The sequence below is a fragment of the Crocodylus siamensis genome, chromosome 3, assembly GCF_052110815.1.
Source record: "Crocodylus siamensis isolate JL-2025a chromosome 3, ASM5211081v1, whole genome shotgun sequence".
Lineage (NCBI taxonomy): Eukaryota > Metazoa > Chordata > Crocodylia > Crocodylidae > Crocodylus > Crocodylus siamensis.
The window spans coordinates 119,609,329-119,626,547 of NC_143397.1; the positions used below are offsets into that span (position 1 = coordinate 119,609,329).

A 17,219-nucleotide genomic window follows, 5' to 3' on the forward strand; every position below is an offset into this window, starting at 1 on the left:
GCCATCATAGAAGGCAATCAGGTTGGTCAGGCATGACTTGCCCTTGATAAATTCATAATGATTGTTCCTAATTACGTTTTTCTTCAAGTACTTAGAAATAGATTCTTTGAGGATGTGTTCCGTGATTTTTCCAGGGACTGAGCTGAGGCTGACTGGTCTGTAGTTCCTTGGATCCTCCTCCTTCCCGTTCTTAAAGATGAGCACTGTATTTGCCCTTCTCCTATTGTCCGGTACTTCTCCTGATCACCACAAAGATAATCGCCAGTGGCTCTGCAATCACATCAACCAATTCCCTCAGCACCTTCAGGTGTATATTGCTTCTGGCCCCATGGACTTGTATACATCCATTTTTTCTAAATAGTCCCTAACCTTGTTCTTTTGCTACTGTTGGCTGCTCACCACCTCCACAAACCACGCTTCTGGGTGCAGTAGCCTGGGAGCTGACCATCAGTTCCCTGTGTCTCAGCATCTGCTTTTCTGAGGTCCAGGGTCCTTACTCTGCTGTTATCTTTCCTTCCTTTTCTCAGGATTCTGAGAAAATCATCTTGTGGTTGCAGCTGCCCAAGTTGCCATCCACTTCTGCATTTCCCACCAATTCTTCCCTGTTTGTGAGTAGCAGGTCAAGAAAAGCATGGCCCCTAGTTAGCTCCTACAACACTTGCACCAGGAAGTTGTCCCCTTCCTGGTGCACGCTCTAAAAACTTCCTGGATTGTCTGTGCATTGCTATATTGCCCTCCCAGCAGATGTCAGGGTGATTGAAGTCCCCCATGAGAACTGGGGCCTGTGATTGGGAAATTTACAATACCTGTTTGAAGACAGCCTCATCTACCTCTTCCTCCTGGTCTAGTGGTCTGTAGCAGACATTCATCATAATGTCACCCTGTTACACAAATTACCAATTTGCTTAAATGATGAGCGAGACCTTCTGAGGGGGATAAGAGAAGATGGCACGTTTATTGATTAGAATATTCAAAAGAGTGCTTATACATACACGCATACACACTCACTCCCAATCACTCTGCAGATGTTATAGTTACCAAAGTCTGTTGCTCAATAGTGCACTAGGTGGCCAGCCTAGGAGTATGAGATAAGGAGTGGAGCATACAGATGTGTCTGTGCTTCAGTTGTTACCCAACCTCTTGCTGCTAAGTCTCTCTCCTTTATAGGGGTTATCAAGTTGGTGTTGGGTGACTGGTCTGCCTTTTCTGATTCTGTGGCTCCTTTGTCTGGATCTTAGTACTTTTCCATCCTGACAAGTGGTCAGGCTTATTCTCTTCAATCACTCTGTTTACAACATTCTTCTATTATCGCTGGTATAGGCTGTGTCTGGCACAAAAGGGGAGATGTTGCAGACCTTGTCTTCAATCTTGTCTTTTCTACTTATCTTTATTTTTCTCCTGGCACAGACTTACCTTTTCAGCCTTTTCAGCATGATTCACCATTTGGTAACTTGTTTATTGACACATAGCTTACTCTGCTTTTATCAATCACTCTATACTAATTCATCTATATATCCAAATACAAAATTAGTATATTTGTTTTACTATAAAGGTACAGTAGCAGACTTAATTCATACAAACAAACTTAAAATCACTACAGCCCTTGTTCCTTTCTCTCTCCTCTCTGGCCCTAGCCTAGAGACTTGGAATGGATCTATCGCCCATTTCATAGTGGAGCTCTGCATGGAGAAGTCATGCACCTCCTTTTACATAAAGCGCAACTCTTCCTTCTCTTCTCCCCTGCCTGTTCTTCCTGAATAATTTATACCCATCCATTGCAGTGCTCCAGTCATGCGAGCTATCCCATCAGGTCTCTGTTATTCCAGTCATGTGATAGTTCCTTGACTGTGTGAGGACTTACAATTCTTCCTGCATGTTTCCCAGCTCCTTACATGCATGTACGGGCAACTGAGGTAACTAACCAATTGCCCTACTTTCTCAGGAAAAATGAGAAAGCCTGCCCTGTTGTCCCCTCCTGCTTGTGCTTCCTCCAGGTCACTTGCATCCCCACTTACGTCAGGTCTTTGGTCTCCATCCCCTGGTGATCCTAGTTTAAAGCCCTCCTCACCAGGTTAGTGAGCCTGTCTGCAAAGATGCTCTTCACTTTCTTTGTCAGGTGTATCCTGTCTCTTCCTAGCAATCCTTCTTCTTGGAACAGTATCTCATGGTCAAAGGAGCAAAGCCCTACTGGCAACATCATCTGTGCAGCTGTCCTTTGATCTGCAGGATGTGTCTGCTCTGGCTTGGGCTCTTTCCTTGACCAGAAGAATCGAGGAGAACATTACCTGAGGCCCTGTCCCCTTCACACTTGCACTCAGATCTCTGTAGTCACTTTTGATCTGCTTAGGGTCACCCGTGGAAGTATCATTGGTTCCCACATGGATGAGCAGCAGCGGATAGTGAGCAGAGGGCCGGATGAGTCTGTAAGCCCTCTGTAACATCTTGGATCCAGGCTCTGGGTAAGCAGAAGATCTCCCAAGACAACAGGTCAGGTTAGCAGATGGTTACCTCTATTCCCCACACAAGGGGAACCACTACCACCTGTTGCTGCCTCTTGGTGGCAGTGGTCTCATTCCTTCCAACCTTAGGGGTGCCTGGTCTGGCCTTTTCCACCAATGGGACGTAGATTTAATAGATTTTTAGGGTTGGAAGGGAGATCATCAAGTCCGACATCCTGCCCTGGGCAGGAAAGAGCCCTGGGGTCAGATGACCCGAGCTCAGTGCTTGTCTAGTCTACTCTTAAATACCTCCAAGTAGGAGAGAGCACCACCTACCTTGGAAACCTGTTCCAGATTTTGGAAACCCTCACCATAAAGAAAATTTTCCTCATGTCTAACCTAAATCTGCTTTCTGTCTGATTATGGCCATTGTTCCTAGTAACCCCAAGGGGCGCCCTAGTAAACAGAGTATCTCCTATTCCTTGGTGCCCCGCCCCCCCGTTGAATTTGTAGACAGCCATAAGATCCCCTTTCAGCCTTCTTTTGCTGAGACTGAAGAGATTCAGGTCCCACAATCTCTCCTCGTAAGATCTTACCTGCAGGCCCTTAACTATACGAGTAGCCCTCCTCTGGACCCTCTCAAAGTTATCCACGTCCCTCTTGAAGTGCAGAGCCCAGAACTGGATGCAGTACTCCAGCTGTGGTCTTACCAATGCTGCATAGACGGAGAAAGTATCACCTCCTTAGACATGTTTGTGATTCACCTTCTAATGCATGAAAGAGTGTGGTTATCACTTTGTTACATTGACGACTCATGTTAATTTTGGAGTCAACTATGACTCCAAGATCCCTTTCTGCTGCTGTGCTGCTTAGAAAGTTACTTCTCAGTCTGTAGGTGTGTTAGTGATTCTTTCTCCCTCAATGCAGCACTTTACACTTATCTTTGTTAAACTGCATCCTATTCTGATCTGCCTGCTTTCCCAATCTGTCCAAATCCTCCTGAATCCACTCCCTGCCCTCAAGTGTGTTTACGTTGCCCCATAATTTGGTGTTGTCCGCAAATTTGAACAGAGTGCTTTCCATACCCTCATCCAAATCACTGATGAAGATATTGAACAGCACTGGTCCAAGGACTGAATGTTGGGGAACTCCACTGCCCACATTTTTCCAGGTTGAAAACAACCCATCCACCACTACCCTCTGGGTACATTCCATTAGCCAATTCTCTACCCACTTGACCGTGTAATAATTTACATCACAGCTGCTTAGTTTATTTGTAAGAATGGGATGCAATACTGTATCAAAGGCCTTTTTAAAATCCAAGTAGATGATGTCTACCTCAACTCCTGCATCTAAGCAATTTGTGACCTGGTTGTAAAAAAGAAACAAGGTTAGTTAGGTAGGATGTACCTGCTATGAAGCCATGCTGGTTGCCCTTCTGCATTATTTTTCCTACTGGACTCCCACAAATGTGCTCGTTAATAATTTGTTCAAAGGTTTTCCCAAGGATAGAGGAGCCTAACCAGCCTATACTTATGCGGAGCATCCTTTCTCCCCTTCTTGAAACTAGGGATCACATTGGTCCTTTTCCAGTCCTCTGGGACCTGTCCTGAGCACCATGAGTGCTCAAACAACTGTGCCAGTGGTTCTGCTATGATACTGGCCAATTCCTTCAGCACCCTTGGATGAAGATCATCAGGGCCTGCTGACTTAAACATGTCCAGCCTATCCAAATGCCCCTTCACTAGGCCTGTGCTAACTGTTGGTGGGTTGGAGTCAGCTCTTGTTCCTGTCTTTGACCCCTTTGGGAGATATGTCTTAATCCATGCTCGGGAATACATGCATCTCCTCCTCTGTTGCTGGGGCTCCACATCTGTTTTCTAGGCAAACCGCTGCAGGTGGAGACAAAGACTTCTGCTTATTGCCAAAGGCCACAAGCTTTCAACTTCCACCTTCCTGGAAGTCCATGTCCTCTTTCTTCTCTGCCTCTGGCAGCCCTTTCTCCACAGTCCTAGAGGTCTCTTCCAGCATTGAATCAATAAACTCGTCATGACGGGATGCTTCAGAGCCTCACTACCTCCTCCTTTAGAGAGGAGGAGAGTCTCATTCATGCAAGTTCCAAATTTCAACCCCAAATCTCTTGTGGTAGGAGAAATATGAAGAACACAAAGACTATAAAATGGAGTTTGGAAATTCATTCCTTTCATTTAGACTTATTTTACTTTATTGCATCCTTACATAGATCTTTGTTTACTTTTTATTTTATAATAAATTTAAATGAGTTTAACTTCTTGTTCAGGTGGAACATGTTTAAAAATAAAATGGTTGCTGACACAGTTCTCAAATTTTATATAGAAAGATAAAACATAAAACTTGCAATTTAGTCTAAAGCAACAATAGTAAAGATATGGCCCGCAGGCTGGAATTGGCACACAGAGCTGAAGCATCCAGCCTGCAGTGCTGCCTGCGCAGGCTGCACACAGTGTGGGGCCAGTCTGGTGTGAGTGCTTCATGCAGCATGTGCCCTGCACCCCTTGGAATTGATACTCACAGTGCATGGGGCCAGTCTGGGGCACATACTGCACATGCTGCCTGTTCCAGACCAGCCTGCAAACTGGTGTTGGATTCACCGTTCAGGACTGGTCAGGTGCAAGTGTCACAGTCAGTGTGCCCCAGTCTGGAGCCATGCTCTGAATATTGCGTGTGCCCCAGACCAGCCCCGTGTGCTGCATGCTGCGTGCAGTGCCAGGGTGGAGAGCATGTGCCATGTGCATGTGGGACTGGAGCTGGTGCACAAGCAGCACATGCAGCCAGTCCAGGGCAGCTGCTGCAAAGTGCTGCAGCATGACAGTTCTATGGGGCTGGATCTGGTATGTGAGAGCTGTCTGTGGATCTGATCCAGTCCACAAATGAACTCCACACCCCTTATCCAGTCCTGGGAGGCCAGATGATTTTGATACTCCTCGTCTACAACAGCGAAAGCCAACCTTTTTGGCAAGTGTGTTGCAAATTAACCCTGAACCCTCCCTGAGTTCCACTCCAACCTTTTTTTTCTGCCTAATCGGCTGTTCTGTTGTATGCCTACTCTGTGCTCCCTGCCTGATCTCCTGCTCTGCCTTCTGCTTCCAGCCCTGTCTGCTGCTGTATTATGTGTTCCCTCCCTGATCTGTCACATGCCATAGGCAGAGACTGCCCATATCTCAGGTTGGCCACCTGGTCTAGGGAATCTGAAGACATTGGTAAAGTATTTTAGTGTTACTTTGGCAGTTTTTCGTTACAAACTCTTTGATGCAGGTTAGGTTATATAAGTCATAGTAGACATGAATAAAAGTGTCTTTTTCTTCCCTTTTAGTCTTGGTGGAATAGGATGTCAAATAGATTCCGCAAGCTGAAGTTGACCCAAACTTTGCGTCATGGATTTTCTACCAATCAGTTTGTGCCTTTTCCTGATGAGCCAGAAATGTCATTAAGTTCTACCATAAAAGCCACTCCACAGAGTGACGTGAACAACTCTGGAATCCCTGATGCTACTACAGCTTGGATCACAAATAAAACTAGTGGTAAAGTCCTATTCTATTTGGGAAGTGTTCTCTCATCTGGTAGTTAAAGTGGTACCCTCTTCAATGTAGCATTTTTGGTGTAAAGGGAAACTCATGTAATAAGCATACAGTATACTACAATAATCTGGAAAAAGTAATTTTATCATGCATATTATTTTTGGTCAGTGATACCTACTGAGTAGATTTAGGATTTGAGTAGATTTATCTATTGACCATTTAGAAAAGAAGCTGCTTAATTTCATGTTATGATTGCATACTAACAATTTAGAAACATCTGCATGGTAAATTTATCTGTCACTCAGGAAAATTACTATCCTTCAATGTAAATGATGTCGCAAATGATAGCAAGAGACTGGGAAACATGATTGGGAATGAGGGGTAAAACTCTGTTATCCTTTGTGCACCTAAATGGCAACTTTTCAGCCACATGTGTGTCATTTTTGGCACTTGCACAAAGTTTATACTTCTGTTATCTGTGCAATGTGAACTGAATTTAAGCTAGCAATGGGAATCAAGGACGATAAGAAGTACTTCTTTAGGTATGTAGGAAACAGGAGGAAAGCAAATGGAAGCATGGTGCCCCTGCTTAACAACTCAGGACAGCAGGTTACTGACACTTGGGAGAAAACTGAACTCCTTAATGGCTACTTTGTTTCAATATTTCACCGGACTAAGGGGAAAATCATGCTAGATAAGGTTCAGAATGGGCATGGTGGGAATGACCGCCTTCCTACTATTGTCACTGAGCTGGTGTGTGATCAGTTAGAAAAATTAGACATTTATAAGTCAGTAGGACTGGATGAACTTCACCTGAGAGTGCTAAAGGAGCTGGCCAAACTCATTGTGGGACCTGTGGCAAAACTTGTGGCGTTTGGGAGAGGTTCCTGAAGACTGGAACAGCCAATGCATACCCTAACATTCTAAGGGATAGCCAGCACGGGTTTGTTGCTGGTAGGTCTTGTTTGATCAATCTCATTTCCTTCGATGACCAGGTGACCTATCACCTGGACAAGGGAGAAGAGATTGATGTCATATATCTTGACTTCAAAAAAGCCTTTGATCTGGTATCCCATGATCACCTCTTGGCCAAACTGGCCAGTTGCGGCCTTGGCTCCACCACGATCCGCTGGCTGGGAAATTGGCTCCATGGTCGGACCCAGAGGGTTGTAATTGATGGCAGTCACTCATCATGGTGCCCTGTGACCAGTGGGGTCCCTCAAGGCTCTGTCCTGGGACCCATCCTGTTCAACATCTTCATTAACGATGTGGACATTGGAGTCAGGAGTGGACTGGCCAAGTTCGCCGATGACACCAAACTTTGGGGCAAAGCATCCACGCCAGAAGATAGGCGGGTGATCCAGGGTGACCTGGACAAGCTCAGCAAATGAGCAGACGAGAACCTGATGGTGTTTAACACCGAAAAATGCAAGGTTCTCCACCTTGGGAGGAAAAACCTGCAGCACCCTTATAGGCTCGGCAGTGCTACGTTGGCTAGCACTACAGAAGAAAGAGACTTGGGGGTCATCATTGACCACAAGATGAACATGAGCCTGCAGTGCGATGCTGCGGCTAGTAAAGCGACCAAAACGCTGGCTTGCATCCATAGATGCTTCTCGAGCAAATCCCGGAACGTCATTCTCCCCTTGTACTCGGCCTTGGTGAGGCCGCAGCTGGAGTGCTGCGTCCAGTTTTGGGCTCCACAATTCAAAAAGGAGGTGGAGAAGCTTGAGAGAGTCCAGAGGAGAGCCACGCGCATAATCAGGGGTCAGGAAAACAGATCTTACGATGACAGGCTGAGAGCCATGGGACTCTTTAGCCTGGAAAAACGTAGGCTCAGGGGTGATCTGATGGCCACCTATAAGTTTATCAAGGGTGACCACCAGGATCTGGGGGAACGTTTGTTCACCAGAGCGCCCCAAGGGATGACGAGGTCGAACGGTCACAAACTCCTGCAAGACCGTTTCAGGCTGGACATAAGGAAGAATTTCTTTCCTGTCCGAGCCCCCAAGGTCTGGAACAGTCTGCCAGCGGAGGTGGTTCAAGCACCTACATTGAACACCTTCAAGAGTAAATTGGATGCTTATCTTGCTGGGATCCTATGACCCCAGCTGACTTCCTGCCCTTTGGGCAGGGGGCTGGACTCGATGATCTCCCGAGGTCCCTTCCAGCCCTGATGTCTATGAAATCTATGAAATGTAGTGCTTATCTTCAAGAAGGGGAAGAGAGAGGACCATTTATAGGCCAATTAGCCTAACCTCTGTCCTAGGGAAAATCCTGGAAAAATTCAAGAGAGTCTATGTGTGATACACTTGCAGAAGGTAGGATTCTGATTGACAGCCAGCATGGCTTCATCATGGGCAGCTCTTGTCTTACCAATCTTATCACCTTCTATTACTAGGTAACTCACCCGCTGGATAAGAGAGAGAAGGTTGACATTATAGACCTAGATTTCCAAAAGGCCTTTGATTTGGTATCCCATGATGTTCTTATAAGAAAATTGGAAGATTGTGGGCTTAACTGCTTGACATTTAGGTAGGTAGGAAGCTGGCTGCTGGGTAGAACCTGGAGCATTCTAATGAATGGATCTGTGTCATTCTGGTGAGAAGTGGCCAGTGGTGTCCCTTAGGGGTCCGTGCTTGGTCCAGTGCTTTTCAACATCTTTATCAATGATTTGGAGGTGAAGCTAAAGACTTCACTGGCCAAGTTTGCAGTGACACCAAGTTATGGGGGAGCGTGGTCACGCTTGAAGATAGGCTTGCAGGTACAGGCAGACATAGGCTGGCAAGTTGGGCGTATTGGAACCAGATGAAGTTCAACATTGAGAAGTGTAAAGTGCGCCATCTGGGGACGAACAATCCCCAACATAATTACAGGCTTGTTGGAACCAATTTGACTAGCACCACGAATGAAAGGGACGTAGGGGTAATAACAGACCATGAACAATTTGAACATGAGTCATCAGTGTGCTGCTGTAGCCAGCAGGGCAACCAAGACTCTAACATGCATCAACCAGTGCATCTCAAGTAAAACCAAGGAAGTGGTTCTTCTGCTTTACTCAGCATTGGTGAGACCACAGCTGGAGTACTGCATCCAGTTCTGGGCACCACACTTCAACAAGGACACAGAAAATTTTCAGAGAGTCCAGAGAAGAGCCATCCATATGATCAGAAACTTGCAAGGCAAGCCATATGAGGAAAGGCTGGGGGATTTGGGCCTCTTCAGCCTAAAAAAAGATTAGGCAATGAGGGGACTCGGTAGCAGCTTACTGCTACATCAAGGGAATGCATCAAGGGCTTGGTGAACAACTGTTCACCAGGGCACCGTTAGGGAAAACCAGGAGTAATGGCTACAAACTCCTGGAAGACCGATTCAGTATCAACATTAGGAAAACCTTTTTCACAGGGTGTCCAGACTGTGGAATAAACTCCCTCCAGAGGTGCTGGAATCACCTTCCCTGGAGATCTTCAAGAGGAGACTGGATGGTCACCTTGCTGGGGTAACCTGACCTCAGTTGTCTTTCCTGCTTAGTGCAGTGGGCCTGGACTCTGATCTTGTGAGGTCCCTTCCATCCCCTTACAATCTATGAGTGTGGCCATGTAAGCATTCAGACTTAAACTGAGCATGCACAGCAGCCTGTTCATTGGCCAGGCAGGTACATATGCAGACCTAATTTATGCATGTAAGCAGTGAAATTGTAACAGGACAGAAACCTGACCAGTAACTTTTAGACCCTGGAAGAGGAGGCCCCTTCCATGTTTCATCCCCAGTAGCTCCATGGTTAAGGATAAGTTATGTGGGAGGCCTCCCTCAACCACAGCTAGTAACTCTATGACTTCCTAGTGTGATGTTCTAAGCACCAGACAATAGGCAAATCATTATCCAGTCCCTGCTCCTGTGCGCTTTTTGAAGCTGCCTATTGCATTTAATAGTTACTGGCAAAGGGGACAGTTTCTTTTCCACTAGAGGAAGGTGCCTAGGTTAGAACCCAAGGCCTGCCTCTTTCCAGAGCCATAGCCATCTGGCTGGGCTACATATACTCTTGTTTTTCTCTGCTCCTTGGTCTTACTTTCTCTCTCTCTTGTTTACCCAGGGGGTCAGCTTCAAAAGGAACATTGGAGAGGAGGTTAGGTATTGGATAACCTGCAGCCTGGTTGTTAGAGACTTTGGCTGAGAAGTCAGAGGGGTCTAGGTTGTGGACAAGGGTGTAACCCAGGTCTCTAACTTCTTGGTTCTAAGGCAGTTGCCCTAACTACTCAGCTGTTGGGGCTAAACATTAAGAAGGCCACCCCTTTCTGCATCGCTGTTTTTTGTGGAGACTTAAACCAATGTATGTACATAGGTAGCCATGTAGCTGCTCTGCCAGTGTGTACTTACAGTGTGCACCTACTGTGCCTTGCTTGGTATACATGCAGATGCTGTACAGATAATAGTCACAGACTGAGCATAAATGCCAAAAATGCTTCTTGCATGGCTAAGTAGGTGCTATTTAGATGAGCACAATATAATAGAATTCCACACAAGAAATGTGAAAACACCAAAGCCCACCTATTAAAATGTAATCATTTTCCACTGAAAAACTGAAACGCACCAATACAGAGTGCGTGTACACGAGATGTTTGCCATGCAGCTGACTAATTAGCTGTGTAGTCAATGTTGCATGTCTACGTGTGTAGCCCTGTTAGGCTGGAGTAAACTAATTTTTTTAATACAAGTAGTATCCTGCTGCAGACTAAAAACCTGCAGAGTAAAAAACTGTGGAGAAAAAACTCTGCAGTAGGGCATGTGTAAATGCTGCCCTGCCTGGCTTGGGCACGCGAGTGCTTCAGTGTGGGGGCTGTCTGCCAGCTTGCCCTGTGCTGTAACACCCGTGTGCCCTAGCTAGATGCTCCTCTGCACGTTGAGCTGTGGGGGAGCAGCCCCAGGCTGGCAGGCTGACCCCACTTCTTCCCCGGCCCACTGTCAGCTGGAGCTGCTCTGATGCACATGTTGCAAATGAGTTTATTGCTTCTGGGCACATGTTCAATGGGTGTGCCTGGGAGCAATAAACTCTGGCGCAATAAGCATTTATTGCACATATAGATGCTCCTGTAGTATAGTAAATTTCTCTCGGATACCATCCCACAAACGTCAGCAGAATTACATTACGGAAAAATCTGGCTTAGTGTGAAATAATTGTGCCCTGTGATATGTTTGTCAGCACTATCCTGGAGAATAAGAATCTGGAATCTTTAAATATTTTGTATGCATTTTTTTCAGGTACGGGTACTACAAAAATGGAAAAAGATGATGAAATACTGACAACTATGGTAAGTTTCAGTGCTCTCAGCATGCTCAGCACTTGTTCATGGTGACTGGAGTGGAGAGTATCCAAAATGCTGGCGTCCCCCCAGCCCCACAGTTACAAAGGTCATTAGCTGTTTTAGGCTGAAGTAGGGCAAAATGTAGGACACAGTGGCATCTTAGGCCTCTGGCACTAAACTAACAACATGGTTAACCAGTCAGTCATGTCTTAAGTAGTTACCCATCCACAAGTTAATGCTGTGATAAAACAAGCAATAAACTGTAAAGTTATTACACAAATAACTTTGTGGCTGGTTGCTGTTATGCCATTAATTGAATGTTGGGCTGGGCTGGGGCTCCCAGCCACTGGGGTACAGCTGGGAGGCCCATCAGCTTATCTGGGCTCCTAGCTGCTGGGGCTCATCACAAACGCCTGAGGGTGGGAGCCCAGATCAACTGCCAGGCACCAGCCATACAAGCTTGCTTCTTGCCAGTGCAGGGGGAGTCCAGGATCAAGATCCTCGGCTCCTCCTGGACCTGCAATAAGACAATGGGATCTGATGTTTAATCCCACAGTCATGCCTCCTGCCTTGCATGTGTAGCATGGCAGGAAGGGATCATGCATCAGATCCTATCGCGCCTTTAATTGCACGTCTGCCAGGGGCCTTAAGGCCTAATTGCATGGTAATTTTGAGTGGCTCCTGGAGCTCTTAACCCTTGGATTGTCTGTACATTAACATCTGAAACTAGTTTTAAGCACTTGGTAGGCAGCTCAAAGTTACTCTACTCCAGGGCAGGATTATCTCTGCTCTGTGTTACCCAGCTTGTGTTACATTAAGGCATAGCCACGTTAGGCTACACCATAGTGTAAACACCCCACCTGTCCCCCTCCCACCACTGGCCTGGATCAGGCCCACTGTTCACCCCCATCCCTCTTCCCCCGATGACTTCTGGCTGTCCACACTGTCTGTCCTAGTGGAGCAGTCAGGGAAGGGTTAACCTGTCTGCTGGGCTGCTGCTACCACTGCATCACCACCACTGCTGCTCCCTGGGCAGACTCAGTCCAGAGAAAATCAGCAGCCTGGCAGCGGTGGCAGTGGGAGTGAGGCAAGCAGGTTATCTCTTTCCTGCCTGCTTCCCCAGCACAGACAGCACGGGCAGCCCTAGTAAGTGAGGGGTGGGAGCCCCAGGGGTTCGGAGGGGAATTAGGGGAGCCCAAGGGACAGGAGGGATCCTGGAATGGGAGTGAGGGGATTCTTATCTTTCAGTCCTCTAGGCCCTTGCTGGCCTGAATGTGTGACTGCTCCAAACTCAAGCTAGCACTACCATCGATCAACATCCATGTGGAGTAAATAGATGGTTTGGGTAATGGGATGAGAATCCATAGTCCATGTTGAGACCATGGTTAACCCAGTCAAGTATGTAGATGATTTTTTGTTCTGTGATTTCTTGTTCAAGTTGGATTTCATGTTCAAGTTGGATTTCAAAGGGGGATTTCTTGTTTATTTTTTTTAAGGACAGCTACTCTTAGATCCTGTGCTAGCAATCATTGACCCGTTACAGATTCTGTGGAGTTGTAACTGTTGGAAAAATTGACCCTTATAGAAACCAGTGTCTGTTGGTTGATGGATGTACCATCATATACTCCATAATGATTTTTTAAAAAGAGATCAATTGAATAAATGCTTTGTTCTTGAAAAGCCTTTAAAGAGCAATTTTAGTGAGGTGAATTCTGAAAGGTCCTAGTGACTTTTTGGAGAAATTTAAATAGTAGAGATGAATATAGTTCAGCATCATGTGCAACAAAAGAGGAAAACAAAGAAATCTATTTCAGTTTTAAATTTTTTTATAGTCTAGAGCAGGGGTTGTCAACCAGGGGTATGTGTACTCCCAGGGGTACTTTAGAAGGCCCTAGGGGGTACACGCAGGGGCATAGAGACAGAGCACTGCCATGCACGATCCTGCACTGCCGCGCAGGTGCTGCCCAACTGGCTGGACATGGGGGGCAGGGGAAGCCTGCATGTAGCAGCTGCCGTTGCTCCATGTTTGGCTGTGCACCACTCCTATTCCCGCTCTGTGTCGAGCCACCAGGGGTACACTGACCCAAAAAGGTTGAAAACTCCTGCTCTAAAGACTTGGTTGGATGATCTTCTCTTGGGAGCATAGAAGTCCAGAATGTGTACAGATCATTAGATCTTTGAGCACTCTTTAATGTGGCTAACTAAGGAAATTAAGGGTGGGGGGCACTTCTGTTAACTTCTGTTAACTGTTAAGTATACTTTATTATTCTATAGTGCAGGGGTTGGCAGTGCTTTTGGGCAGAGTGCCAAAAACACACACAACCTCAACTTGTAAGATGTTGGTGTACCAGGGGAGAATAGAGGGGGAGCAGCAAGGTGCCCAGTCCTTGTAGCAGTACAGCCCCAGCCCCTTCCCTGTCATCAGCCCCAATGTGTGCATGGCAAGCAAAATACCTTCGCATGCCACACTGTCACCCATGCCAGGGGTTGCCTACCAGCTGTAGTGTATATCTTCACAAGTATTTATTTCAGAAATCTTGAATAAATGTTACTTTTCCCTTTTAAAAAATTTCTGTTAATGACAGATGACAGAACAATGAGCAATGGTCTCAAGTTGTAGCAAGGGAGGTTTAAATTGTATATTAGAAAAAACTTTCTCACTAGGAGGATGGTGAAGCACGGGAATGAGTTACCTGGAGAGGTAGCTGAATCTCCATCCCTGGAAGTTTTTAAGGCCTGGCTTGACAGCCCTGGCTGGAATGATCTAGTTTGGGGATGGTCCTGCTTTGAGCAGGAGGTTGGACTAGATGACCTCTTGAAGTTCCTTCCAACCCTAATTTTCTATGAGTCTATGAAACCCTTAAAGTTTGATATTATATGTTTATAATCAGTGCATTCCCTAATAACTTCACTTTCTATTTTAAATATATGTCATTAGATCTAAAGTAATCTTTCCAAAAATGTACCATTTTTTTTCTCAGTTAAGAAGTGGTGCTCCATTTACTAGGCTACCTAATGATAAGCTCAAGGCTGTTATTCCTCCTTTCTTACCTCCCTCGAGTTTTGAGCTGTGGAACTCTGACCGAACACGTACAAACAAAGATGGCAAGGCTGAACAGGTGAGAACCACTTTACCACTGTTAGCAATCAAGTACGATTTTAATACCAGTGGAAACTGAGACATAGTAAGTGAATGGATTGTTCAAGAAAATACTGTATATTGTTACCTCCAGGGAATTTGAGTTGATAAGACCGCAGTTTGATAGATGTCAAGGCACTCTTGAATTCTTTCAATATGAGGTGGTAAGACTAACTTACAGAATCCTATTTTCTATTGCAAATGCTTTAAATTCCCATATCTGCACATGGTCTTCACCCTCTAAACTCAAGCTTCTCATGCAAGGGGGAAGGGGGAGGCAGAAATAGCCTTCTCTAAGAACAGAAGAATAAGTTGAGTAAAGGCTTGCGTGCCACACTAAATTTAATAAACTCCATCACTGAGACAGATTTGTCAAAAATTGCTGAGATGGCCATAGATTCCAAAGTAATTATTGGATGTATAGATTTCATAGATTTCATAGACATTAGGGCTGGAAGGGACCTCGGGAGATCATTGAGTCCAGCCCCCTGCCCAAAGGGCAGGAAGTCAGCTGTGGTCATAGGATCCCAGCAAGATAAGCATCCAATTTACTCTTGAAGGTGTTCAATGTAGGTGCTTGAACCACCTCCGCTGGCAGACTGTTCCAGACCTTGGGGGCTCGGACAGTAAAGAAATTCTTCCTTATGTCCAGCCTGAAACAGTCTTGCAGGAGTTTGTGACCGTTCGACCTCGTCATCCCTTGGGGCGCTCTGGTGAACAAACGTTCCCCCAGATCCTGGTGGTCACCCTTGATAAACTTATAGGTGGCCATCAGATCACCCCTGAGCCTACGTTTTTCCAGGCTAAAGAGTCCCATGGCTCTCAGCCTGTCATCGTAAGATCTGTTTTCCTGACCTCTGATCATGCGCGTGGCTCTCCTCTGGACTCTCTCAAGATTCTCCACATCCTTTTTGAATTGTGGAGCCCAAAACTGGACGCAGTACTCCAGCTGCGGCCTCACCAAGGCCGAGTACAAGGGGAGAATGACGTTCCGGGATTTGCTCGAGAAGCATCTATGGATGCAAGCCAGCATTTTGGTTGCTTTACTAGCCGCAGCATCGCACTGCAGGCTCATGTTCATCTTGTGGTCAATGATGACCCCCAAGTCTCTTTCTTCTATAGTGCTAACCAACATAGCACTGCCGAGCCTATAAGGGTGCTGCAGGTTTTTCCTCCCAAGGTGGAGAACCTTGCATTCTTCGGTGTTAAACACCATGAGGTTCTCGTCTGCTCATTTGCTGAGCTTGTCCAGGTCAGCCTAGATCACCCACCTGTCCTCTGGCGTGGATGCTTTGCCCCAAAGTTTGGTGTCATCGGCGAACTTGGCCAGTCCACTCCTGACTCCAATGTCCACATCGTTAATGAAGATGTTGAACAGGATGGGTCCCAGGACAGAGCCTTGAGGGACCCCACTGGTCACAGGGCACCACAATGAGTGACTGCCATCAATTACAACCCTCTGGGTCTGACCACGGAGCCAATTTCCCAGCCAGCGGATCGTGGTGGAGCCAAGGCCACAACTGGCCAGTTTGGCCAAGAGGTGATCATGGGATACCAGATCAAAAGCTTTTTTGAAGTCAAGATATATGACATCAACCTCTTCTCCCTTGTCCAGGTGATAGGTCACCTGGTCATCGAAGGAAATGAGATTGATCAAAGAAGACCTACCCGCAACAAACCCATGCTGGCTATCCCTTAGAATGTTAGCCTGGGCCAGTCCCTCAAGGATGGCCTCCTTAATAAACTTTTCTAGGATCTTCCCCAGGAGAGAAGTCAGGCTAATGGGCCTGTAGTTGGCCGGATCCACTCTCCTCCCTTTGTTGAAGATTGGCACCACGTTGGCCTTCTTCCAGGCTTCGGGCAGTACACCAGAGCGCCAGGAGTTTTCAAAGATCCGTGCCAGGGGCTGGGCTATGATGCTCGCCAGCTCCTTGAGTACCCTGGGGTGCAGATTGTCAGGGCCAGCTGACTTGAAGGTATCCAGCTTCTCAACGTGTTCCTTCACGAGGTCAGCATTTATGGAGGGTAGGGGATCCCCCTCACCCAGATTTCCCTGTCCCATAGCAGGCATGGGCATCCCGTGTGACTGATGAAAGACTGACGCAAAGTACCTATTTAATAGGTTGGCTTTTTCCTGGGCATCAGTTGTCAGTTGCCCCATCTGGTTTAGCAGGGGTCCAACATTGCCCTTGCTTTTCCTCCGGCTCCCCACATATCTGAAAAAGGACTTTTTGTTGTCCTTGATGCCTGAAGCTAGTTGGAGTTCAGTTGCAGACTTGGCTTTCCTGGTTTGCTCCCTGCAGGACCAGACCAGCGCGGAGTAATCCTTCTTGGAGGTGAATCCCGTCCTCCATCCTTTGTAGGCTTTCCTTTTTAGCCGCAGGAGGTCCGCTAGGTCCCTGGAGAGCCAGGGGGGCTGCTGTGCCTTCTTGCTGCCTTTCCTCCGTGTTGGGATAGATTTAGCTTGTGCATTGAGGATCGCTTCCTTGAGAAGCAACCACTCTTCTTGAACTCCCATCTCCCTGGGGTCGTGGTCCCTGAGAGCCTGACTGACTAGCCTCTTGAGCTTGTCAAAGTCGGCTTTTCTGAAGTCAAGGACTTCTGTGTTGCTGACTGACTTGCCTGCTTTACGGCGGATGGTGAAGGTGATCAGCTCGTGGTCGCTGTCACCCAGCTTCCCATCGATCACTAGGTCGCCGATTAGGTCGTCCCCCGTAGCCAGTACCAGGTTGAGCAGCGCTTTGCCTCTCGTTGGCCCATAGATTTCTTGAGTCAGGTAGAG

The 17,219-nt window shown here is 46.7% G+C and overlaps 1 protein-coding gene across 7 annotated transcripts in view; it reads left to right on the top strand.

Moving 5' to 3' along the window:
- Positions 1 to 17,219, top strand: part of ANKS6 (ankyrin repeat and sterile alpha motif domain containing 6) — a 93,522-nt gene that overhangs the window by 33,577 nt on the left and 42,726 nt on the right. For 4 of the 7 annotated variants that reach the window (XR_016441308.1, XM_090039098.1, XM_090039100.1 and 1 more), the window contains exons 7-9: positions 5,791 to 5,998; positions 11,255 to 11,304; positions 14,280 to 14,417. Coding sequence is in view for 6 of the 7 variants with exons in the window: in XM_090039098.1 (XP_089895224.1) it covers positions 5,791 to 5,998; positions 11,255 to 11,304; positions 14,280 to 14,417 (396 nt within the window). In the remaining variant the exon portion in view is untranslated. The remainder of the gene's footprint in view (positions 1 to 5,790; positions 5,999 to 11,254; positions 11,305 to 14,279; positions 14,418 to 17,219) is intronic. The other 3 variants (XM_090039101.1, XM_090039102.1, XM_090039104.1) reach the window with 3 other exon arrangements.